This window comes from Drosophila ananassae, chromosome 3L, assembly GCF_017639315.1.
Source record: "Drosophila ananassae strain 14024-0371.13 chromosome 3L, ASM1763931v2, whole genome shotgun sequence".
NCBI lineage: Eukaryota > Metazoa > Arthropoda > Insecta > Diptera > Drosophilidae > Drosophila > Drosophila ananassae.
This window is the reverse complement of record NC_057929.1, coordinates 1,087,508-1,109,158: the sequence shown is the minus strand read 5'-3', so window position 1 is coordinate 1,109,158 and position 21,651 is coordinate 1,087,508. Positions and strand designations below refer to the sequence as shown.

Sequence of the window (21,651 nt, the reverse complement as noted above, 5' to 3'; positions counted from 1 at the left end):
CAAAACAACAAAAATCATTTAAATGTAAACATTTGACTTTATTGTGCAGGCATGAGACATTTACATGTAATTTAGTTTGTAAATTGCATTTTACGGCAGCTTATACATTTAAGTATTAGTTAAATAAAAAATTGAAAGTTTCATGAATAAATACATAAATACACACGAACGAACGAATACACGACATAGGTAATAAGTATGATAGACACAGAGCTGAATGCAATCAATGATCAAAATTGATCCTTTCCAGATTCTCTCTCCAGATTCGAGACACTCTTAGTTTTCCATTTCTAAGCAAAGTCGCGGGCACTTTCCAATTTGCGCATCTATGAAAGAAAATAATTTTAAAGTGATTTAGAATTTATAATAACGCGAATCCAATTTATTTACAATGTGTATCTGTGAGTGTGTAATGAATGTAATTGAGTGTGCAACGAGGGGTTAATGATCAGTAGAAGTACTCCTCGCTCCAGGCATTAATCAATCTGATTCTCACCTCACGTTCATCGGCATGTGTTCTGTACTTCTCGGCGGCCTCATTCGTCTTCGGCTCCGGCTTCGCCTCCAGGATCTGGGTGTAGAGCAGGGCAGCTGTCACGCCCCCGAGAATGGGACCCACCCAGTAGATCCAGTGGGCAGACCAATTTCCGGTGGCGAATGCAGTGCCAACGGTGCGTGCAGGATTCATGCTGGATCCCGTATACCGTATGGTTCCCAGGTGACCCAAAGTCACGGCCATACCGATGGCCAGGGGCGCCGTGTAGCGGGAGTCCGGTTTGTGGGGATCACAGGCTCCAAACACAGTTAGAACCAGGAGGAAGCCCAGGAAGAACTCGATGCCCAGACCCTGCAGCTCTGTGATGTTGGGAGCCAGAGTAGTGTGGCCCAGGCCATTGTAGTAATCTTGGTCGATAAGGGTCTTTTGAATTGAAAATGGGACGAAATCAAAGAAATTTAATAGTAAAATAGAAATATTTTAAATTTTATATATATTTTGCTCAATGATTTAACGTTTTTTTTCTATAATAGCTAAGGTTAAGCTAGGAGATAAGTGAAAATTCATCATCTAAGCAGGTTAGAGGTATTGAATCACTTGTTTACTCACAAGACACATAACACCTAACTATGAAGAAAATTGTATTTATAATTGTGGCCGTAAGTTTATTTGAATTAAATAATGGAAACTATTATTCATGACTATTACTAGGTTATTACTTCGGCGGTAGTATCTTATCCCGTTTTAAATGATCCCAAACCAAACACAGACGGGTATACAACAACTATACATCAATCAGAAATTAAGATAAAACCGAGAGCGAATGGTTATCCTTTGTTTTTTAATCAAATGGACGATAAAGCAAAGGAACCTTCGAAGACGAACTCTGGAGGCCATCTATTCTCACAAGTCACAAATAAAGCCACAGATTTAGCCGAAACTACAAGATCTGTCTTTGAGAAGGAACCAATCACAAACATAAAGAGGCTTTCTCCTATTCGATTGAAATTCTATCCGAAACCGCAAGGTGAGTTTTAAGAAGAAAGAAGAGCGAACATCCGGTATCGCCAGAGTACCCTTGTAACCCTTGGAAAATTGCGGCTTATATATGAAGATTAAATTAATATTTTATTAGTCAAAAATGTCTTCACCGCATCACATAGCTTAAACTAAATTATAATACCCTCTGATGGGGATTTAGGAGATTATTTTAAATCGTTACTAACAAGGGTTTCTTTTTACAGGAAATGAAGAAGCACGAAAACGTCCTAAAGAATTAACGATTTCCTTGCCCCGCTTCAAAACCGACAGAAAGGGAAAATGGGTGTATAACCCCTGGGGTGTCACCTACGCCGATGTGTGGAGGCTGACTATGCCAGATATAAGAGATTATAATTATGATTTCAGAGCCAAAAACGTATATAAAACTAAATTCCCATTCGATGAAGTGTGCTTTGGTAGATCGACAGTGTATAACATTCCACCAGTAACGGCGTGGCTTTCTAAAAGGCTTAAAAATTTGTCTGGAAGTGGTAATTTGAATGCTAAACCACTCCATGTAGATCTCAGACTGGAAATATACCTTCAAGGCAAATCGGAGGCCTGCCACACAAATCAGTATGTGGAATATCGGCCGTACCTCGAATGTGCCATTTTGCGGCATATGAGGATGGAGTATTTGATGCCAATGTATCCAATGATTCAAATCGGAAATATATGGATGTATAATACAGTTTTGGGCTGAGACATCTGAAGTAGGTCAGCGGTGTTGAAACACTTGTTAACCAACTATGAAGAATATTGTATTTATAATTGTGGCGGTAGGTTTATTTGAACTATACATTAAAAATATTCTTATTCGGCACGTGGATCAATACAAATAAACAATATAAACACGTGCCGGGTAAAAATATTTTTAATGTGTAATTTTTTATAAATATATTGAATTTATATTTATGTATTTATTCTAGAGCAAATGAAATATATTATTAATATTAAGAAATATACTTAAGAGATGATTGAAAACACATCATCTAAGCAGGTCAGAGGTATTGAATCACTTGTTAACTCAGTCACACACAATACACATAATACCCAATTATGAAGAACATTGTAATTATATTTGTGGCCGTAGGTTTATTTTAATTAAATAAAGGAAAATATTTTTAATGACTTTATAACTAGGTCATTACTTCGGCAGTAGTATCTTATCCCGTTTTAAATGATCCTAAACCAAACACAGACGAGTATTTAACAACTATACACCATTCAGAAATTGAGATAAAACCGACGCCGAATTTTTATCCTTTGTTTTTTAATCAAATCGACGATAAAGCAAAGGAACCTTCGGGGACAAACTCTGGAAGTCATCTATTTTCCAACAGTTTTGGCAAAGTCACAAATAAAGCCACAGATATAGCCGAAACTACAAGATCTATCTTTGAGAAGGAACCTATTACAAGCATAAAGAGGCTTTTTCCTATTCGATTGAAATTCTATCCGAAACCGCAAGGTGAGTTTAACATTATTTTAAATTGTTACTGTTCAAGCATTGAACACGATAAGAATTCCAAACATAGAATGTAGGAGATCGGACCCATGTGAATAAGTGATTAACAGCATGGTTTGAAAGACGATCTCCTGCAGTCGAACCGAATATTTACCATATGTGGTGCACTTGAAGCACTTAAGAAAGGGCCACATAGCAGGTCAGCGAGCAGTCCGTTGATAAGTAGTTTTAAATAGATTTAAGATTTTCATGTATGTTTCTTGTAAGAGAATTGTAAGAAATAAAAACAGTTTTAAAACAGAACTCATTGGAGTAACACTTATTTGAAGGGCTCCTCTTAACATTTGGTCCATCGAGACACCCTGACGTTTTCCCCCCTGTGGTAAGAGACTCAGGTTTAAAAAACTGGCACCTAGAAGTGGCTGCAGAAAAATTAAAAATTCTCAGCCCAAGGTAGCTAAAAAATAAGGCTGCGATCTGAGTAAAAAAAGAGCTCAGTTTAAAAATCGTAGTCCTCTGTTGTTTCCCCCCAAGAGGTAAGGAACACAGAGAATAAAATAATATAAATGCCAATGAGCATAATCGAATAGAAAGGAAATACAAAAATTAATAAATATTTCCTTCTATCGTGTGTTTTCTGGAACGACACCAGAATAATAAAAATATATATAAAAATTAAAATATAAAAATTTTGTGTTGGCGTATCCGAGGCCCTACATCGGAAAAGTATAAAACAAGAGTAAACGTGTAAAAGTTTAAAAAGAAGTAAATTGTGGACAAACAAACTTAAAAAAAATAAAACATCAGCATAAGCAATAGCAACAGTGGCGCTAAAAATTTTTAAATCGAAAAAAAAATAAAAAATAAAACATAAAAAAAAAAAATAAAACATCAGCGACACCAACATCAACAGAAAATAAGCACCCCAAGCAGAAGCAACATCCGAGCAACATCAGGAGCAATATCGGCCGAAGCAAGTCATCCACGCAGAAGCAACATCCGAGCAACATCAGGAGCAATATCGGCCGAAACAAGTCATCCACGCAGAAGCAACATCCGCAGCGACACCAAGGTTAACAGCAACATCAGCCAGCAGCAGTGACAACACCCCAAGAAGAAGCAGCATCAACAGCGCAGCGACAACAAACAACAGCAGAAAATATATTGATCGGCAAGTTTGGTCTTTTAGTTTATAACTTAAATATAATTTTAATTATTTTATTTTAATTAATTAAAAAAAAAAAAAGAAATCCAATATGTCGACAAAAGAAAAAATCGCGATAATAGAAGACCAGGTGCGTCTCACCCGGCAAGTAGATGCGCTTCTCGCAAAAAATTCTTATGTAGAAGAAGATAGGGAATCACTTAAGAACATCGAGCTTAGAGCCTGCACGAACCATAATCATTTGGTTCAACTTGGTGCTGTAGAGCACGAATATTTTACTAAAAAACATTTCGATAGCATGCTATCAAAATTCAAGTCCGCTAAGGAAAAAATTAAAAATATTATTGGCCAGGATGAGCTATTTTCTAGGCTTGAGGGTGCCTTAAAGAATCTCGAGGATTACCTCGAGCAAACTTATATCGAAATCCAGGAAAGGAAAGCTGAAACCTTTCCAATAAGAATTAAAAAATTAAAAATGTTTCTCAGCAGAGTAGAAACAGTGTCCGATCTTATAAATATTGAAGGGCTAAATAATAAATATATGCCCAAAATAATAGAGCTCAGAGAAGATGTGGAAATACACATTGAGCTCATGAACAATAAAATCGAAGTGGGTCGATTAGAAAAGGTAGAAGGTAGTAATCCTAAAATGGACGAACTACCTACCCTACCAAAAATTGAGGTTCCCAGTTTCTTTGGAAACTCCAAAGATTGGGACCATTTTTATGAGTTATTTAAGGAACTTGTGCATTCAAGAATGGATTTAAGTCCATCATTGAAGCTAAGCTACCTTAAAAGTGCTCTAAAAGGGGAAGCACGAAATGTGGTCTCCCATTTATTGCTTGGCTCAGGCAATAATTATGATGCAGCCTGGGAGTTGCTCATAAAAAGGTATGAAAATAATAGAAAGATATTTTCAGACCAATTAAATCGCCTGATTGAGCTTCCAAAAATAAATTTGGACTCATATAGGCATTTAAAAAATACAATTGATTCTATAAATGAATCAATTTATATGATGCGCCTTAAAGCAAATCTGACTGAAGAATCAGATTGCATTTTTGCGCATATTATTTTAAAGAAATTTTCTATTGAGGCTCTGCAACAATATGAGGGCCAAGTTAAAAAGTCAAATGACATTCAAAATTTGAAAGATGTCATAGAATTTTTAGATCAACGGCTTAGTTCGTTGACATCAGTTGGAAATGAATTACCAACTAGAAAAATAGTACAAAAAAATAACATAAATAGCCAAACTTGTCCGATGTGCAAAATGCCCGGGCATCAAATAATTAATTGCTATAAATTTAAAGCACTAAGTCCACAGGAAAAATCAAATATAGTGAAAAAATTGAATTGGTGCTACAGATGTTTAAAGCACAGTTCAAACTCAAAATGTCCAAGCGAGCTAGTATGCTCGTATTGTCAAAAACTACACCATAGCATGTTACATTTTAAAAAAGAGAATGTAAATACATGCATGACCTCTGAACCAGCGTTGTTGGCCACGGCATATGTTCAGATTAAAGGTCAAGATGGTGAATTCGGGAAATTTAGAGCATTGATTCACTCTAATTTCAGAAGAAGCGGCACAAAAACTTAAGTTGCCAAAAATAAAAGCGCACACTCAATTAAATGGAGTTTCAGCAACAGGCGCTTGTGTTTCAAATCACAAGTTAAAATTGACAATTAAGAATAATTCTAAATATTCAAAAGAAGTGAGCACAAACGCAATTGTTTTGCCAAAATTAATGAAAAGTCTTCCCAAAAATAAAGTTTTTATAAATAAGTCGGATTGGAAAGGATTCTATTTAGCGGATCGCAATTTCGACAAACCTGGTCGAATTGACCTGGTAATTGGTGCAGATTTATATCCACAAATTTTGCTGCCGGAGATAACCAAAAAGGGTATGCTTCTTGGGCAAAAAACTATCTTTGGATGGACAGTGTCAGGACGCACGAAATCCAGGGGTAGTAATTCAATCGTAGCAACCAGTATCGTGCTCAAACAAATGGACCGATATTGGGAGGTAGAAAAGGATGAAACTAATTTCAAAAAATATACTAAAAAAGATGATAGTTGCCATCTAGCAAAGGATGAAGAAGTCCATAAAGGAAAGGACGAAAAAGTCCGAGTTGGTAGGCTTAAGGAGCAAGAGAAATTGGTTACCAGACCATTAAATATGATATGCCCCCTAGCTAGTGTAAATGATCTAGATGACGCAGAAGCACGTCAAAGTAGATCCAACCCGCCCAAAGTCAAGAATATAGGAGAAATAAACTCCTTATATAGGAGAAATAAACGAGATTCCGAGAATTGCTTCCAAAAATTGGGACCCTCTAAAGCCTCCTGTTATAAATCATACAGCGTAAATAGCTCACCTGGCCAAGTAAATAGAAGATTTAAAGGCAAAAAATTTAAAATTGAAAAATATCGACTTTCATCATGTGTCAGGTCATAGCTCCTTGTTTTTGGTAATGATAATCATAACTGTACTGATTGTATCCTATGTAAGAAAATTAAAGTCGAGAAGACAATTGATGGCTATAGCATTGCCAACTCCAATGCCTAATGTTTAAAAAAAAAAATGTTTATTTTATATGATTATTGTATAATGTAATGGTTTTATACATATGATTAAGTGATCAATCAAATAAAAAAGAAAAGCTATATCTAAAGAATAATAAGAAACAAAATATATATAATATTACAGTCCACTAAAATATCGAATGAAAAAAGTTTTCAAGATGTCCACTAAAATCAAAAAATTAAAATATATATAATATTACAGTCCACTAAGAAATCGAACAGAAATAATAATTAATTTAAAAATGTAAACACAAGTCAAGCACTTTTGTGGCCCCTTGCAGGATGTTCAAACATTAAGTTGAACATGGGAGCTAATAAAATAACTTAAACAATGTTAAGCTATTTAAAAATATGAAATAGAATTATATAATTAACAACATATTGTTATCAAAGAATCATAATAATAATATTTTCTAATATTGGAGAAAGAAATTTATAAAATTAATACAAAAGCAGAAATACACATATATGTACATATATAGTCCGCTATCTAGCGTTATCAATGGACAATATAATGAATTTAATATATATAAAATGTACACCTTTTTTGTGGCCCTTTGCAGAATGTTCAAGCATTGAACACGATAAGAATTCCAAACATAGAATGTAGGAGATCGGACCCATGTGAATAAGTGATTAACAGCATGGTTTGAAAGACGATCTCCTGCAGTCGAACCGAATATTTACCATATGTGGTGCACTTGAAGCACTTAAGAAAGGGCCACATAGCAGGTCAGCGAGCAGTCCGTTGATAAGTAGTTTTAAATAGATTTAAGATTTTCATGTATGTTTCTTGTAAGAGAATTGTAAGAAATAAAAACAGTTTTAAAACAGAACTCATTGGAGTAACACTTATTTGAAGGGCTCCTCTTAACAGTTACTAACAAGGGTTTCTTTTTACAGAAAATGAAGAAAAACCTTCTAAAAAACCTGCTAAAGAATTAACGATTTCCTTGCCCCGCTTCAAAACCGACAGTAAGGGAAAATGGGTGTATAACCCTTGGGGTGTCACCTACGCCGATGTGTGGAGGCTGACTATGCCAGATATAAGAGATTTTAACTATGATTTCAGAGCCAAAAAAGTATATAAAACTAAATTCCCATTCGATGAAGTGTGCTTTGGTAGATCAACAGTGTATAACATTCCACCAGTAACGGCGTGGCTTTCTAAAAGGCTTAAAAATTTGTCTGGAAGTGGTAATTTGAATGCTAAACCACTCCATGTAGATCTCAGACTGGAAATATACCTTCAAGGCAAATCGGAGGCCTGCCACACAAATCAGTATGTGGAATATCGGCCGTACCTCGAATGTGCCATTTTGCGGGATATGAGGATGGAGTATTTGTTGCCAATGTATCCAATGATTCAGGTCGGAAATATATGGATGTATAATATAGTTTTTACCTGAGATATCTGAAGTAGCTCAGAGGTATTGAAACATTTGTTAACCAACTATGAAGAATATTGTATTTATAATTGTGGCGATAGGTTTATTTAAACTATACATTAAAAATATTCTTATTCGGCACGTGGATCAATAAAAATAAACAATATAAATACGTGCCGGGTAAAAATATTTTTTATGTGTAATTTTTTATAAATATATTGCATTTTTATTTATGTATCTATTCTAGAGAAAAATAAATATATAATTAATATCAAAAAATATACTTAAGGGATAATTGAAAACACATCGTCTAAGCAGGTCAGAAGTATTGAATCACTTGTTAACTCAGTCACACACAATACACATAATACCCAATTATGAAGAACATTGTAATTATGTTTGTGGCCGTAGGTTTATTTGAATTAAATAAAGGAAAATATTATTCATGACTTTATTACTAGGTCATTACTTCGGCGGTAGTATCTTATCCCGTTTTAAATGATCCTAAACCAAACACAGACGAGTATTTAACAACTATACACCATTCAGAAATTGAGATAAAACCGAGGCCGAATATTTATCCTTTGTTTTTTAATCAAATCGACGATAAAGCAAAGGAACCTTCGGGGACAAACTCTGGAAGTCATCTATTTTCCAACAGTTTTGGCAAAGTCACAAATAAAGCCACAGATATAGCCGAAACTACAAGATCTATCTTTGAGAAAGAACCAATTACAAGCATAAAGAGGCTTTTACCTATTCGATTGAAATTCTATCCGAAACCGCAAGGTGAGTTTAACATTATTTTAAATTGTTACTAACAAGGGTTTCTTTTTACAGAAAATGAAGAAAAACCTTCTAAAAAACCTGCTAAAGAATTAACGATTTCCTTGCCCCGCTTCAAAACCGACAGTAAGGGAAAATGGGTGTATAACCCCTGGGGTGTCACCTACGCCGATGTGTGGAGGCTGACTATGCCAGATATAAGAGATTTTAACTTTGATAAGAGAGCTAAAACAGTATATAAAACTAAATTCCCATTCGATGAAGTGTGCTTTGGTAGATCAACAGTGTATAACATTCCACCAGTAACGGCGTGGCTTTCTAAAAGGCTTAAAAATTTGTCTGGAAGTGGTAATTTGAATGCTAAACCACTCCATGTAGATCTCAGACTGGAAATATACCTTCAAGGCAAATCGGAGGCCTGCCACACAAATCAGTATGTGGAATATCGGCCGTACCTCGAATGTGCCATTTTGCGGGATATGAGGATGGAGTATTTGTTGCCAATGTATCCAATGATTCAGGTCGGAAATATATGGATGTATAATGTAGTTTTTACCTGAGATATCTGAAGTAGCTCAGAGGTATTGAAACATTTGTTAACCAACTATGAAGAATATTGTATTTATAATTGTGGCGATAGGTTTGTTTAAACTATACATTAAAAATATTCTTATTCGGCACGTGGATCAATAAAAATAAACAATATAAATACGTGCCGGGTAAAAATATTTTTAATGTGTAATTTTTTATAAATATATTGCATTTTTATTTATGTATCTATTCGAGAGAAAAATAAATATATAACACAGGCCAACAGCAAAAAATCTCCACCCATAATTTTACCTGCTCCATAACCTTTAGGCTCCCCTGAACCAAAGTCCAGAACAAACATAGGTTCTATCACCCACCGATTCCGCGGTACACCTAAGAGAAGAAATTGATCAAATTTTACCATATATTGAATTATGTAGGCCGTGAAATGGCTACGACCATCATTGTTTCCAGTACATATCATTTTTGAAATGTATGTGTACCAACTAAAATTAAAAAATGGTATCTAGCAGTTACCATATCTTTGGAATACTCATCCAAAGTTGAAATCTCAGATTTTCTACGTTAATTTTTGCTCTTCTATGATTTTTCCCCAAACATTTTTCTATGGAAGATTTTTATTTTCTTATTGAAATCAGTAGATCATACCATGTTTTAATTTTGGATTTAAGGAAAAACTCGAAATAATTTTATTGAATTTAATATAGGTGGTTCAACAATATTTTCTTAAATTAAATTGGAGTTTTTAATCTCATATTTTCAAAAAGTCATGGCTATCTAAAACTGTTTCTATATTCAAAACGTATCTATTGCAGGTTCAGCTTGTTTAGTAAAGCTTTACAGAAGTTGTAGATAGCCATGACTTTTTGAAAATATGAGATTAAAAACTCCAATTTAATTTAAGAAAATATTGTTGAACCACCTATATTAAATTCAATAAAATTATTTCGAGTTTTTCCTTAAATCCAAAATTAAAACATGGTATGATCTACTGATTTCAATAAGAAAATAAAAATCTTCCATAGAAAAATGTTTGGGGAAAAATCATAGAAGAGCAAAAATTAACGTAGAAAATCTGAGATTTCAACTTTGGATGAGTATTCCAAAGATATGGTAACTGCTAGATACCATTTTTTAATTTTAGTTGGTACACATACATTTCAAAAATGATATGTACTGGAAACAATGATGGTCGTAGCCATTTCACGGCCTACATAATTCAATATATGGTAAAATTTGATCAATTTCTTCTCTTAGGTGTACCGCGGAAACGGTGGGTGATAGAACCTATGTTTGTTCTGGACTTTGGTTCAGGGGAGCCTAAAGGTTATGGAGCAGGTAAAATTATGCGTGGAGGAAAAAAAAAGTTGGAAATTGTCGGCCTGTGTAATTAATATCAAAAAATATACTTAAGGGATGATTGAAAACACATCATCTAAGCAGGTCAGAGGTATTGAATCACTTGTTAACTTAGTCACACACAATACACATAATACCCAATTATGAAGAACATTGTAATTATGTTTGTGGCCGTAGGTTTATTTGAATTAAATAAAGGAAAATATTATTCATGACTTTATTACTAGGTCATTACTTCGGCGGTAGTATCTTATCCCGTTTTAAATGATCCTAAACCAAACACAGACGAGTATTCAACAACTATACACCAGTCAGAAATTAAGATAAAACCGATAGCCAATGGTTATCCTTTGTTTTTCAATCAAATGGACGATAAAGCAAAGGAACCTTCGGTGATGAACTCTGGAAGCCATCTATTCTCACAAGTCACAAATAAAGCCACAGAAACTACAAAATCTGTCTTTGAGAAGGAACCAATCACAAACATAAAGAGGCTTTCTCCTATTCGATTGAAATTCTATCCGAAACCGCAAGGTGAGTTTTAACAAGAAAGAAAAGCGAACATCCGGTATTGGCGGAGTACCCTTGCAGCTAAATGGCGGCTATATGAAGATTTAAACATTTTTTTATGATATGTATCCCAAATATCGGATAAAGTCGACCACTCATAAGATGCTATCTTATACATACATTATTGAGTCAAAAATGTCTTCACCGCATCACATAGCTTAAACTAAATTAAAATTCCCTCTGATGGGGATTTAGGAGATTATATTAAATTGTTACTCACAAGGTTTTCTTTTTACAGGAAATGAAGAAGTACCAAAACGTCCTAAAGAATTAACAGTTTCCGTGCCCCGTTTCAAAACCGACAGAAAGGGAAAATGGGTGTATAACCCCTGGGGTGTCACCTACGCCGATGCGTGGAGGCTGACTATGCCAGATATAAGAGCTTATAATTATGATTTCAATGCCAAAAACGTATATAAAACTAAATTCCCATACGATGAAGTGTGCTTTGGTAGATCGACAGTGTATAACACTCCACCAGTAACGGCGTGGCTTTCTAAAAGACTTAAAAATTTATCTGGAAATAATCTTTTGGAGAATAAACCACTCCATGTAGATCTCAGACTGGAAATATACCTTCAAGGCAAATCGGAGGCCTGCCACACAAATCAGTATGTGGAATATCGGCCGTACCTCGAATGTGCCATTTTGCGGGATATGAGGATGGAGTATTTGATGCCAATGTATCCAATGATTCAGATCGGAAATATATGGCTGTATAATGTAGTTATAGCCTCAGCCTTGGGCTGAAGTGGGTCTGAGGTATTGAAACACTTGTTAACCAACTATGAAGAATATTGTATTTATAATTGTGGCGATAGGTTTATTTAAACTATACATTAAAAATATTCTTATTCGGCACGTGGATCAATACAAATAAACAATATAAACACGTGTCGGGTAAAAATATTTTTAATGTGTAAGTTTTTATAAATATATTGAATTTTTTCATCCTCAAAATGGTTATCAGATATTTTTGGCGTGGCATGCTGGTTCGAAACTGTTATTTAACCTCGTCAAAAGATTTTTTTCATCTGACTGAAGATAAACCTTTGAGATTGAAAAAATCGTTTGAGAAAAAAACGGCAAGAGTATAATAAATTCGGCTAAGGCCGAAGTAAACTTGTATCTGGTCTTTATATAAATACTTATCGTTGGAATGACTTCATATGCTCCTGAAACTTTTGAAATTGTTTCAATTGCTCATAAAGCCAGTGGGAGAATTGTCGAAATCAGAATAAAATTTTAAGCAGCGGCGGAAGTGGGGCAATCAAGAGCGAAAAAGGGCATATGACCATTTTAAGAATGTTTATTTTTAAGTGAGACTTATTAGTCAGAAGGCATTGACGTTGAAAATATTTAGCATAGCTACTTAAAATAAAGGTTTGTTAGCTAAACATTTTAGTACTTACCCTGACTGCTGCTGTTCCCGAAATGGCGCCCAAACATTGGAAGATTATATAGAAAAAGGCCCTGAGGAAACTAATTCGACCAGCAACTAACATGGCAACAGTAACGGCAGGATTGACGTGTCCGCCGCTCAAGTGCCCAACGATCTATGGAATGCAAAGATATATTTATTTATGAGTAGATTCTAAAAAAAAAACTTACCGTTATAGCCATGAAAATGGCCAGGCCAAAAGCCAGAGCCTTGAAGGTACTATCCTCCACTTGAGTGCAGGCACCGCAGGCAAAAAAGTTAAGAATAAGATTTCCCAGGAATTCTCCAATTAGGGCCTGCCATAATCTCAACTCCTTGGATTTGAGCTAAACAAAGGGTATTTCAATTACTTTATGTGGCACGAATATAGCTAACCATTTCTAACCATACCTCATTTAAACCCAGTGAGTACTCGAACTTTCCCATCTTGTAGGCTCTGCTTATTAACCGCTACTGACAAACTGAAAAAGACAAACGGAAAATTAGTAATTTATGTAGGTGGTCTAATGTATATGGCAATCGGAATTGCAAATGGAAACGGGCATGAAATTGGTTGTGGAAAATTGTCGGACATGAGCCATAATTAACTGGCGACGATGAACATTTTTTTGCACTCGTTTAATGTGCCACATTATTTTGGCCTCAGACAACATTTCCGCTGCATTTGAATTTGTATTTAATGGGCTTGACACTTTTGCCTAAGGTCTAGACTTTTTTAAATTTATGCTTCTAAGTAGAATCATATATATAAACTATGAATATATAATCTTAAAAATATATACTTCCCAGAATATTACTCATTTATCGCAAAATAAGTTTTTTAATTGCAAAGGAATGTTAATGTATTTAACTTAACCCTTTGTCGTTATGGCAAAAGTAGGTAATTAAGGTTACCCCCCTAAATACTGCTTCTTAAGCCCATAATTTCAGCTTGTCAGCGATTGCAGCTGCATGTGAGAGAATATGTACAACAAAATGTACAAATATAAAAGCAAATAAAAAATATAATATTTAATTGGCAACACGTCATAAAAAGAAGGTAAATATTTGAGCGTAGCACAGGCCGGATCGCACAAAATCCACTTGAGAGTGAACACTCGAGAATGTTTGGTCACGGGGGGAGTTACGGGGTGTCGAAATTCTAAAGATGCCGGGGGGATTAGGCCTGTTTTTCATGGCTTTCTCATTATAGAGTGGAATCAGTGGAGACTGTTTGCTCTGCTGTTCTTATTTGGCGTAATGCGGTCACGATCGCTAGTTGCCAGCCAGGCCCAAAAATGGCCTAAAACTCAACCATGTTGACCGTGCCCCCACACCACACATCAAGAACGTCAGAAATAAAATATATGTAGATATAACATATTCCATTTGTAATTTGTCTTTGCCATCAATCAGTAATCGTTCAATGTTAATCCTTATTTTCCATGCTTTTGAAAATATTTCAAGTTGTTCATCATTCTGGGGGCTGTTTTCTTTCTCATTGTAGTCATTTTTTAATGCAATCTTAATGAATTTCGTGTTTTATTTACGTCATCTTGGCGGCCCGTATCAATATCAGACAATAGACCTCAAGTGCTCTGATATGGGGAATCAAGCTTCGCCATACTTTAATTGAGGTGGAGACGAGTGGGCTAGATGAATTGGCTTGGGGTTGGGCTGATGGATAAGTGGAATACCTTGTAACACAGAGAGACATCCCCCTTTACAATCAGTTTCATTGATTGGAACCCCTTTGGAAAATGGGTATAACCGTGGTCAAATATTTGTCATAGCTCTCTTAATCATCAAATGAGAGTCTAATTATAAGCGTAATTGCTTCTCGTAGAATATTATTTTTATGAATTTTGCAAAAACCTGTTGACTAACATTCCAAAGTCAACATTCCCACATTCAGATTCTTTATTAGAATCTAGAGACTTATTAAAACCCCAATCAATAGAGCTCCAATATTGTTTCTAGTTCTGATTAATGTTTAATCAGCTCTGATTAGAGTTTGTTTTGTTATTACCTTTTGGAGATGAAGCCATATTTATAGACGATAAGCGGCCTGTTTAATTGGAAACCGAATAGCCTAACCCAAATGTTTGCATTCACCGCCCAATTCGGATTATGGAATTTTCAATAGCACGCTAATGACCCAAGTGTGAGTATGTCCGTGCTTATTCCCACAATATTCGAACAATAAAGTGAAACGTTTGCCCAACAAATTAGCACAAAAATTCACACATATTTTCGCACACCCAAGAACGTCAGGCCACTAAGTAAAATGCATTTCAACGCATTTCGAGCTGATCGTACACTCAAAGTATTTCGGTTACATTCAAAAACGTGTATGAACAGAGGGTTCTTGAACTTGAACCCGGGCCGAATTGAACTGTATGGAAAGGCGGTTACAAATGAAAGGCCAATAAAATTTAATTATATGCAAATAACGACGAATGTCGTTAAGAAAAACTTGGTTGTTTCTCATTTCTCATTCATTTTGAAGATCGATAGAGATAATGGGAGTATAAATCTTAGGTGATGGAACAGATGAGCTAATGTGTTGCTTTTCAGAGTTGTTTATTGGCTTGCCAACAGGTAAGCAAATTATGTAGGCTTTGTAAGCTTTATGATTTTTAAATATTTGTAGTTTTTAGTAAAACTGAAGTCATATATCGGAAATAACGAATATATGTAAGACAGGCTTCGAATTCTTAGAGAGTTATACCTTTCATCGAAATTACTTTGATGTTAAACCGATTTAGGTAAATAACTTTATTTACTTTATATAATTTGTTATGTGGCCTAGCCTCAATTACGTACGCCCGCTGATTTACCGATATAGACATTTGCAATTGTTAGCAGCAAGTTTGTCACTTAAAAAGCCATAAAACTTACTTAAGCTTTAAATTTGTATGCAACGGCATACTTGTGAAGAGCCGGAGCCGGAGTGATAAAAGGGGGGAATGGAGCCAAAGAGGAGGATGCACTGAAGAGTTAATAGACGAAACTCCCACACGTGTTCTTCGGATCTACAGTGGAGGCACGCTAATCGCAAACGGGTCACTCCAATTACCGAATCATTTCAGTTTTGTTCAGAGACCAGAAAATCGCTGTGGCAACCCATCAATCAAAAGTGTCAGATATGAAACGAGCTACTGAACTGAATGTCCCTCTCGGGATCGGCATAGCCACGGGGCGATGTCACCCATTACCATGTCAGTGTATCATGGCTCTACCGGATCGTAATTAACCAGACAATAGAAATTTATAGAAATCTTAAAAGCTTATGCAGATTACACGACCGCATGCATGTTTCATGCAACGCTGGTTTTAAAATGAAGAGCGCTATTAAATATATCTCAAATCTGTGTAAATATCTAAGTATTTTTTTATTTTTGGCAGCATTATAACAACTTATACTATATCCGCGACTTTTAATTTCTGAGAATTGTGGTGGTTGACCAAAGTAAAAATTCGACGTACATAAATTGTATTATTTTTACGATTGACACATGCTTCCATTTTTCGTTTGTTCTTTATCTTAATTTAGATTTACGTTTCAAAAATGATTTAATCTGAGAACACACAGACGAAAAAAGTCTTCAAGAAATTAAAAGTTTACCTTGCTTTATTAATTAGATCACTTTTGGCGGCCTTGCCCACTTGCTAACAAACTTTATGCACAACAATAACGAATATCACATTAACTTGGACTTGAAAAATATTTAATATGGCGGTACTATATTACTTTATATATGAGCTCGTTCTTCAAGCGATCCGCGCACTTGGACGATCGCTCCAAGTGTGTCGTTCGCTTTTGGCAGCGCGAAATCCAAAGCCCCAAAGCCCCAAAGACCCCAAATGCCCCGTCGATGTGGGGAGAACGATGTAATCTCTGCTTCGGAGAACAGCAGAGAAAATGAGAGTGTTTCCAGGGTAATCGGGAGAGCGCTGGCGCAACGGGTGAAATTAAATTGCTGTGATTATCTTAAAATTAGTAAATGATTAAAGTATATATACAGTTATGGATTTTTATTTAGAAGTCTTAGACTTGTGAGGCTTTAATTAAAATTTTGTTATACATTTTTTTAATAGATGATTTTTTTTAATTAATTAGAGAACAAGACATTAATATGCGTAAGTATTTAAGTATTAATATTTTTAGGAATACACTAGAAAAACAAAATATGCTACGCTCTTGTAAATCCAAGTCAACAACCACCAGTTTTATGGCATAGCCAAGACGACAACCTGGCCCCAGTCAAAATTATCATAATTGAATGAAACCGTTTAAACAACGTTATATTATGCAAATAATTATTAAAAAACGAAAATCTTATACCCTACCCAACCTATATAGGTATAATCTACGTCAATGAGTGACGTTGACAAAAAAGTTTCCACCTTTTTATTACCGAAATCAGTCGGAAATCATGTCTTTTGCTAACAAATTTTGTAATTAATTTAGTGCAAGCACTTGAGGGAACACTGAACTTTTCCATGATTCAATAAAAATGAACATTGCCCAGTAACAGTATGTGAATCAAATTCACTTTATCAGTGGAATGGGGGTGGCATTAATGTTTGTTTAACTTTTTAATTAAGAAAACAAAAAAATAAAAATCGAAGTAAACGTTTATGGGAAAATAAAGTGGTGTTTAAAAATCAAAGCACACTTTATGGGGCGCCATAAAATGTTTGTGTAAAAAACGGGAATTATTGACTTGCCGTACGATCTGTGATTTATGGGCTTACACTTTTAAAATTGGCTTAAATTATAAAATTAAATTATTATTATAAAATTAAAACATAATATATCTTTTTTTTGTGCCTACATAAAACAGTGTAATGAATAAGATACTATAAGCAGTTTACGGGCGTGCTTAGAGATAATGATTTTTTTCAAACTGATAAGATTGTAAAAATTTGCATAATAAAATTTTTTTGGCTTTTTGACGTTCACTTCATAAATCATATCGTGCAGTTCTTGGGCCAATTTACATTAACACGAAATGCTTATTCCATCGAAACACAAATCGAAATCAAGCCCCACATTTCATTTGCAGGAAAAGTGTACGGCTCCTCCTGACACTTGACTCTTGACACCTGGCCAACGCCCACTTTTGAGCCACAATAGAGTGGTCCTTCCGCGACCTTGGCCCGACATTGCGTCCATTTGCATAAGACTCGCCGGGTAATCCTTTGGAAATGCCGGGCGGGGCCCCTTTTTTTCTTTTCGCCTGGGGCTCCAGTGTGAAATATGGAAAAGCAAAGTAATTGTGTCCTGACTGGCGAAATAATAAATTAGAATTGTCCGGTCATAACGCCCCCAACTGGGAAGCCATTAATTAAATCAAACGTAGTTGAATGACGTGATCAGTAGAAAGTGCTGTCTCCTATGGTGGGTTTTTACCATTAAAACCAGGTGATAAGAAGTCGCTACATGCTCTTTAAAAAAAGTCTTTAAAAGTCTAATGAGTTTCAACAGCTGTTTTTTTATTTCTTGAAGTTTTTTTACATTCACATAAATGAGTCATTTAGATGAGTACTACTTCCGCACCTTTTCTATATTATATATACCGAAAAAAGGTTGATTCGCAACACATAGAACCCAAATTTTAACTGGAAACAATTAATTTGTTAACGTTATTTGAATTTTTTAAAACAATTTCCGTCTCTTGCGTAAAATTCACATGTTTAGAACGAATCTCGGCTAAGTTCAGTTGCTTGAATTAAGGTTTCGGTTCACATTTGGGCTTAAATAAAAAAATCGCAAACATCTGCTCGGGCTTATCAGCATCGGACATAAGCAAATTTTCATCAATTGCCATTTTTTATGTGCCCATTACCGTTCTCCATCTTAATGGGCACTCGATATATAACACGTACGCCATAAGTCAACAACGGCCGTGCCTAACTAAACAAAATAAATAAATAAAAAATACACAAAAATACGAAACAAAAAAAGTGAATAAAAAACTGCGTCCGAGGAAAAAAGATTTTATCTGTTCTTGATGGTATTTTTATATAAAACAACAGAACAAAAACCAAAGAAGTTGGGTAAACATACAAAAAATGGCTAAAAAGTGGCACCTAGTGCTTGTGTCAATCAAGCGATTCGATATTGGAGTGTTGCGATCTTTTTAGCTTGGACAGCCAGCCAGACAGATTGGGAAGAGAAGTAGTTTTTTTTTTTGGTTAATTACCTGCAATTTTTTGGCCCCGGCACGCGCTTCACCATCTCCCATCCCCTACAGGAAGTAAGTATACGCCTCGTGCGCCACTATGCCAGAATTAACCTTTATTCTCGTGTTGTGTATGTTCGTTTGATCATTGAAAGTTTTTTATGTGCAGAATGTGAGGCGTAGGTAGATATTTCTTTATATTTTTTTTTGTATTTTTTGTGATGCCCGCATAAGATTTGTTTCTACGAAAGCTCTCGGCCAATATTTCCCACGGCGCATGCGTGAAGACACAAGACTTGAAGACGGCTGGCGGTTAGTCATGGCTGCAAAGGTAATGGAGGTGAAGACTCGGGTGATAATCGCCGGGGGTGACTGAAAATGTGCAAAACAAATATCTCAACAACTATTCAACATTTCGAATTGGACTTGGACGAGGCTGGCAAAAAAACAATAACGAGAACCGCAATACCCACAGCCAACAATAAAAGCAAACCCAAAGCAGCGGCCTTATTGAAACATTGTGTGCGCTGTATGAGTACAGTGAAGACTGCCTCTAGGAGTAAATAAACAGTGAATAAGTATTATTTTGATATAGAAGATCCATCAACAAACAAAAACAATACAATATACGATACTATGTTTATGGATATTTTCTTTATTTGTAATCTCTAAAGCCTCTCTAAGGTGTGATTACTGTACTGCACATGTATCATACATCATGGCTGGCCAAAAATTACCGAACAAGTCATAATCAGAGCGCTGGCTAAAAATTTGCATAGCTCATAGAGACTTGGACTTGGACACTCACGCATCTAAGACTCGGGACTACTAACAAAGATTGATGAAGTGTCAAATGCCGGAGATGGAGCAGCCAGCCAAATGGGGACTAGAGGTTGCAGGTGGAGGGCTGTGACATTGACCTTTATTTGATTTTTTGGTTTCTGTCTAGGCTAAAATCAATCATGAGCCCCCCAAAAAATGAAAAATCATTCAAATCAAAAGCAGGCACGCTCCTAGTTTTTGTTTGTTTCTTTTTTCTGCCACCTGATTGAACCAATTTTGGGGGCATTTAATTTTTTAGCGAATCATTGCAAAAAATCATTACATTATGTTTATTAGCCGCCCCCTGCCAACAATAACGGTACATAAGCATAAATAATTTTATTTTTTGGCAACCAACAACCGACACACTCCATTTCGTGATTATTATCGTTTCTCTCGGCGCGTTTACACATTTATTTTGCTTTGTTTTCTTTAGCTATTTATTTATATTATTTGTTTAATTTTTTGTGCAGTTTTTTTAGCAGCAGCACTCGGCGATCGTCCGTCACTTACAGTTACAATTGCGAATGTTTCAATGTCACTGAAGTCTTTTTGTATTTCGAATTGTTTTTTAGCATCACCACATCACAAAGTGCAAAGAAAACAGATAGTTGTGAAAATTGGAATAGATTTGGTAAATTCAGCTACCATTTGGTTAATATTTCATGGATTTTATGGGTATTATTGTAGCGTAGAGGTTACTGTCTCTCAAAACTTTCACTTAAATAGGATACAATTGTAAATCATTTATTATAAAACCATCTACCCACTAAAATCTTCGATTTAATTAGATTTCTCTCAGGAAGCATACTACTGATGAATCAAAATTACTGCAAAAGAAAAGGGGCGACTCCCGGAGATATATTGGTAATTCGACAAGCACAGACCATCTAACAGCCCGCGATGATTATCTCGCCCATTTAGCCAGACTTCGTGCCATTTTAATGGTTAACTGGCATTAAATATAATTACTCATTAAAGCAACAAAGTCGGCACAGAGTATTTTCATTCAGTTATCCACTTCTTTACCGCCCCTAGACACAAAAAAAAACCTAAAATATAAATCTGTCTGTCTGTGAGTCTCTGACTCTTGTTTTCATAATGGACTGAGACGCTTCCACAAACAAATTGGAGGGTCTTGGCGAATGTCTCCTTTTATTTTGGGTTGTCACTTGTTTTGTCAATAACGCGCAACTGTTGCTCCTCCAGATAAAAATAGCCAAGGTACAAAAACCCCTATTATCATAGAGTCCCCCCCGAGTTCGCAATCAATACGTTTTTATTAAAGTTGTGGAAAGTTGTTTAAAAGTGAAACTGATAAGGGTTCAACCGTGCATAGCCTATTAGGGGAAAATGCACTAAAGTGCCATTAAAACTAAATGAACACCTTTCAGGTTTTAAAGTGGGTGGTCGATTGCATGGATTTTGGTTTTCCAGTTTAGTTTTTGGTGTCGAGTCTAAGTCAGTCACGTGCGGCGCCTGTGGATTAACAAAAGTAAGAGTCTTGTGCCGAGATAAGATTCCACCTTGTCGATAGTAGAGTCTAGGGCTTGGCATGACCAGCACAATTGGATTAATCAAAAATTTTTTTATGGTTTTTTGAGTATTATATAGCTTTGAGTATAACATGTGTTATTAATATCAATTGCCCAAAATGGCAGAGTTGTGGTTGCTTAAGACTGTGTGCAAAAATTAAAAATGGCATTGAACTTTCCCCTAAGCCTTAAATTGGCTTATCTTTGGAATTATTCAAATGGGTTTTAAATTGGTAATTGTATTCAAAATTATACAATAATTCTTATG

At 35.5% G+C, this 21,651-nt stretch overlaps 2 protein-coding genes across 11 annotated transcripts; one reads left to right on the top strand and one right to left on the bottom strand.

The window, feature by feature from the left end:
• Positions 1–17: 17 nt before the first annotated feature.
• On the bottom strand, positions 18–16,688 carry LOC6495405 (aquaporin AQPAe.a). Of its 2 annotated transcripts, XM_001958737.4 has the most exons (6): positions 16,464–16,688; positions 13,247–13,317; positions 13,027–13,182; positions 12,828–12,971; positions 497–919; positions 18–326 (listed from the first exon to the last, which is right to left on the bottom strand). In XM_001958737.4, exons 2-6 carry the CDS (start codon positions 13,280–13,282, stop codon positions 291–293), a joined length of 795 nt encoding a protein of 264 aa, XP_001958773.1. In that variant the 5' UTR covers positions 13,283–13,317; positions 16,464–16,688; the 3' UTR covers positions 18–290. The 2 variants fall into 2 exon arrangements, with proteins under 2 accessions (XP_001958773.1, XP_044571778.1); XM_044715843.1 differs by lacking the exon at positions 18–326 and having other exon boundaries at positions 413–919; positions 16,464–16,674.
• LOC26513875 lies at positions 972–12,575 on the top strand. Of its 9 annotated transcripts, none has more exons than XM_032451302.2 (4): positions 972–1,155; positions 1,208–1,443; positions 11,300–11,379; positions 11,654–12,565. In XM_032451302.2, exons 1-4 carry the CDS (start codon positions 1,126–1,128, stop codon positions 12,163–12,165), a joined length of 858 nt encoding a protein of 285 aa, XP_032307193.1. In that variant the 5' UTR covers positions 972–1,125; the 3' UTR covers positions 12,166–12,565. The 9 variants fall into 9 exon arrangements, 7 of the variants coding, with proteins under 7 accessions (XP_032307193.1, XP_014763949.2, XP_014763952.1 ...); XM_014908466.3 differs by lacking the exon at positions 11,300–11,379 and adding an exon at positions 1,741–2,058 and having other exon boundaries at positions 981–1,155; positions 1,208–1,523; positions 11,972–12,549; XR_004310008.2 differs by lacking the exons at positions 11,300–11,379; positions 11,654–12,565 and adding exons at positions 1,741–2,316; positions 7,664–8,591 and having other exon boundaries at positions 987–1,155; positions 1,208–1,523.
• Positions 16,689–21,651: the final 4,963 nt, after the last annotated feature.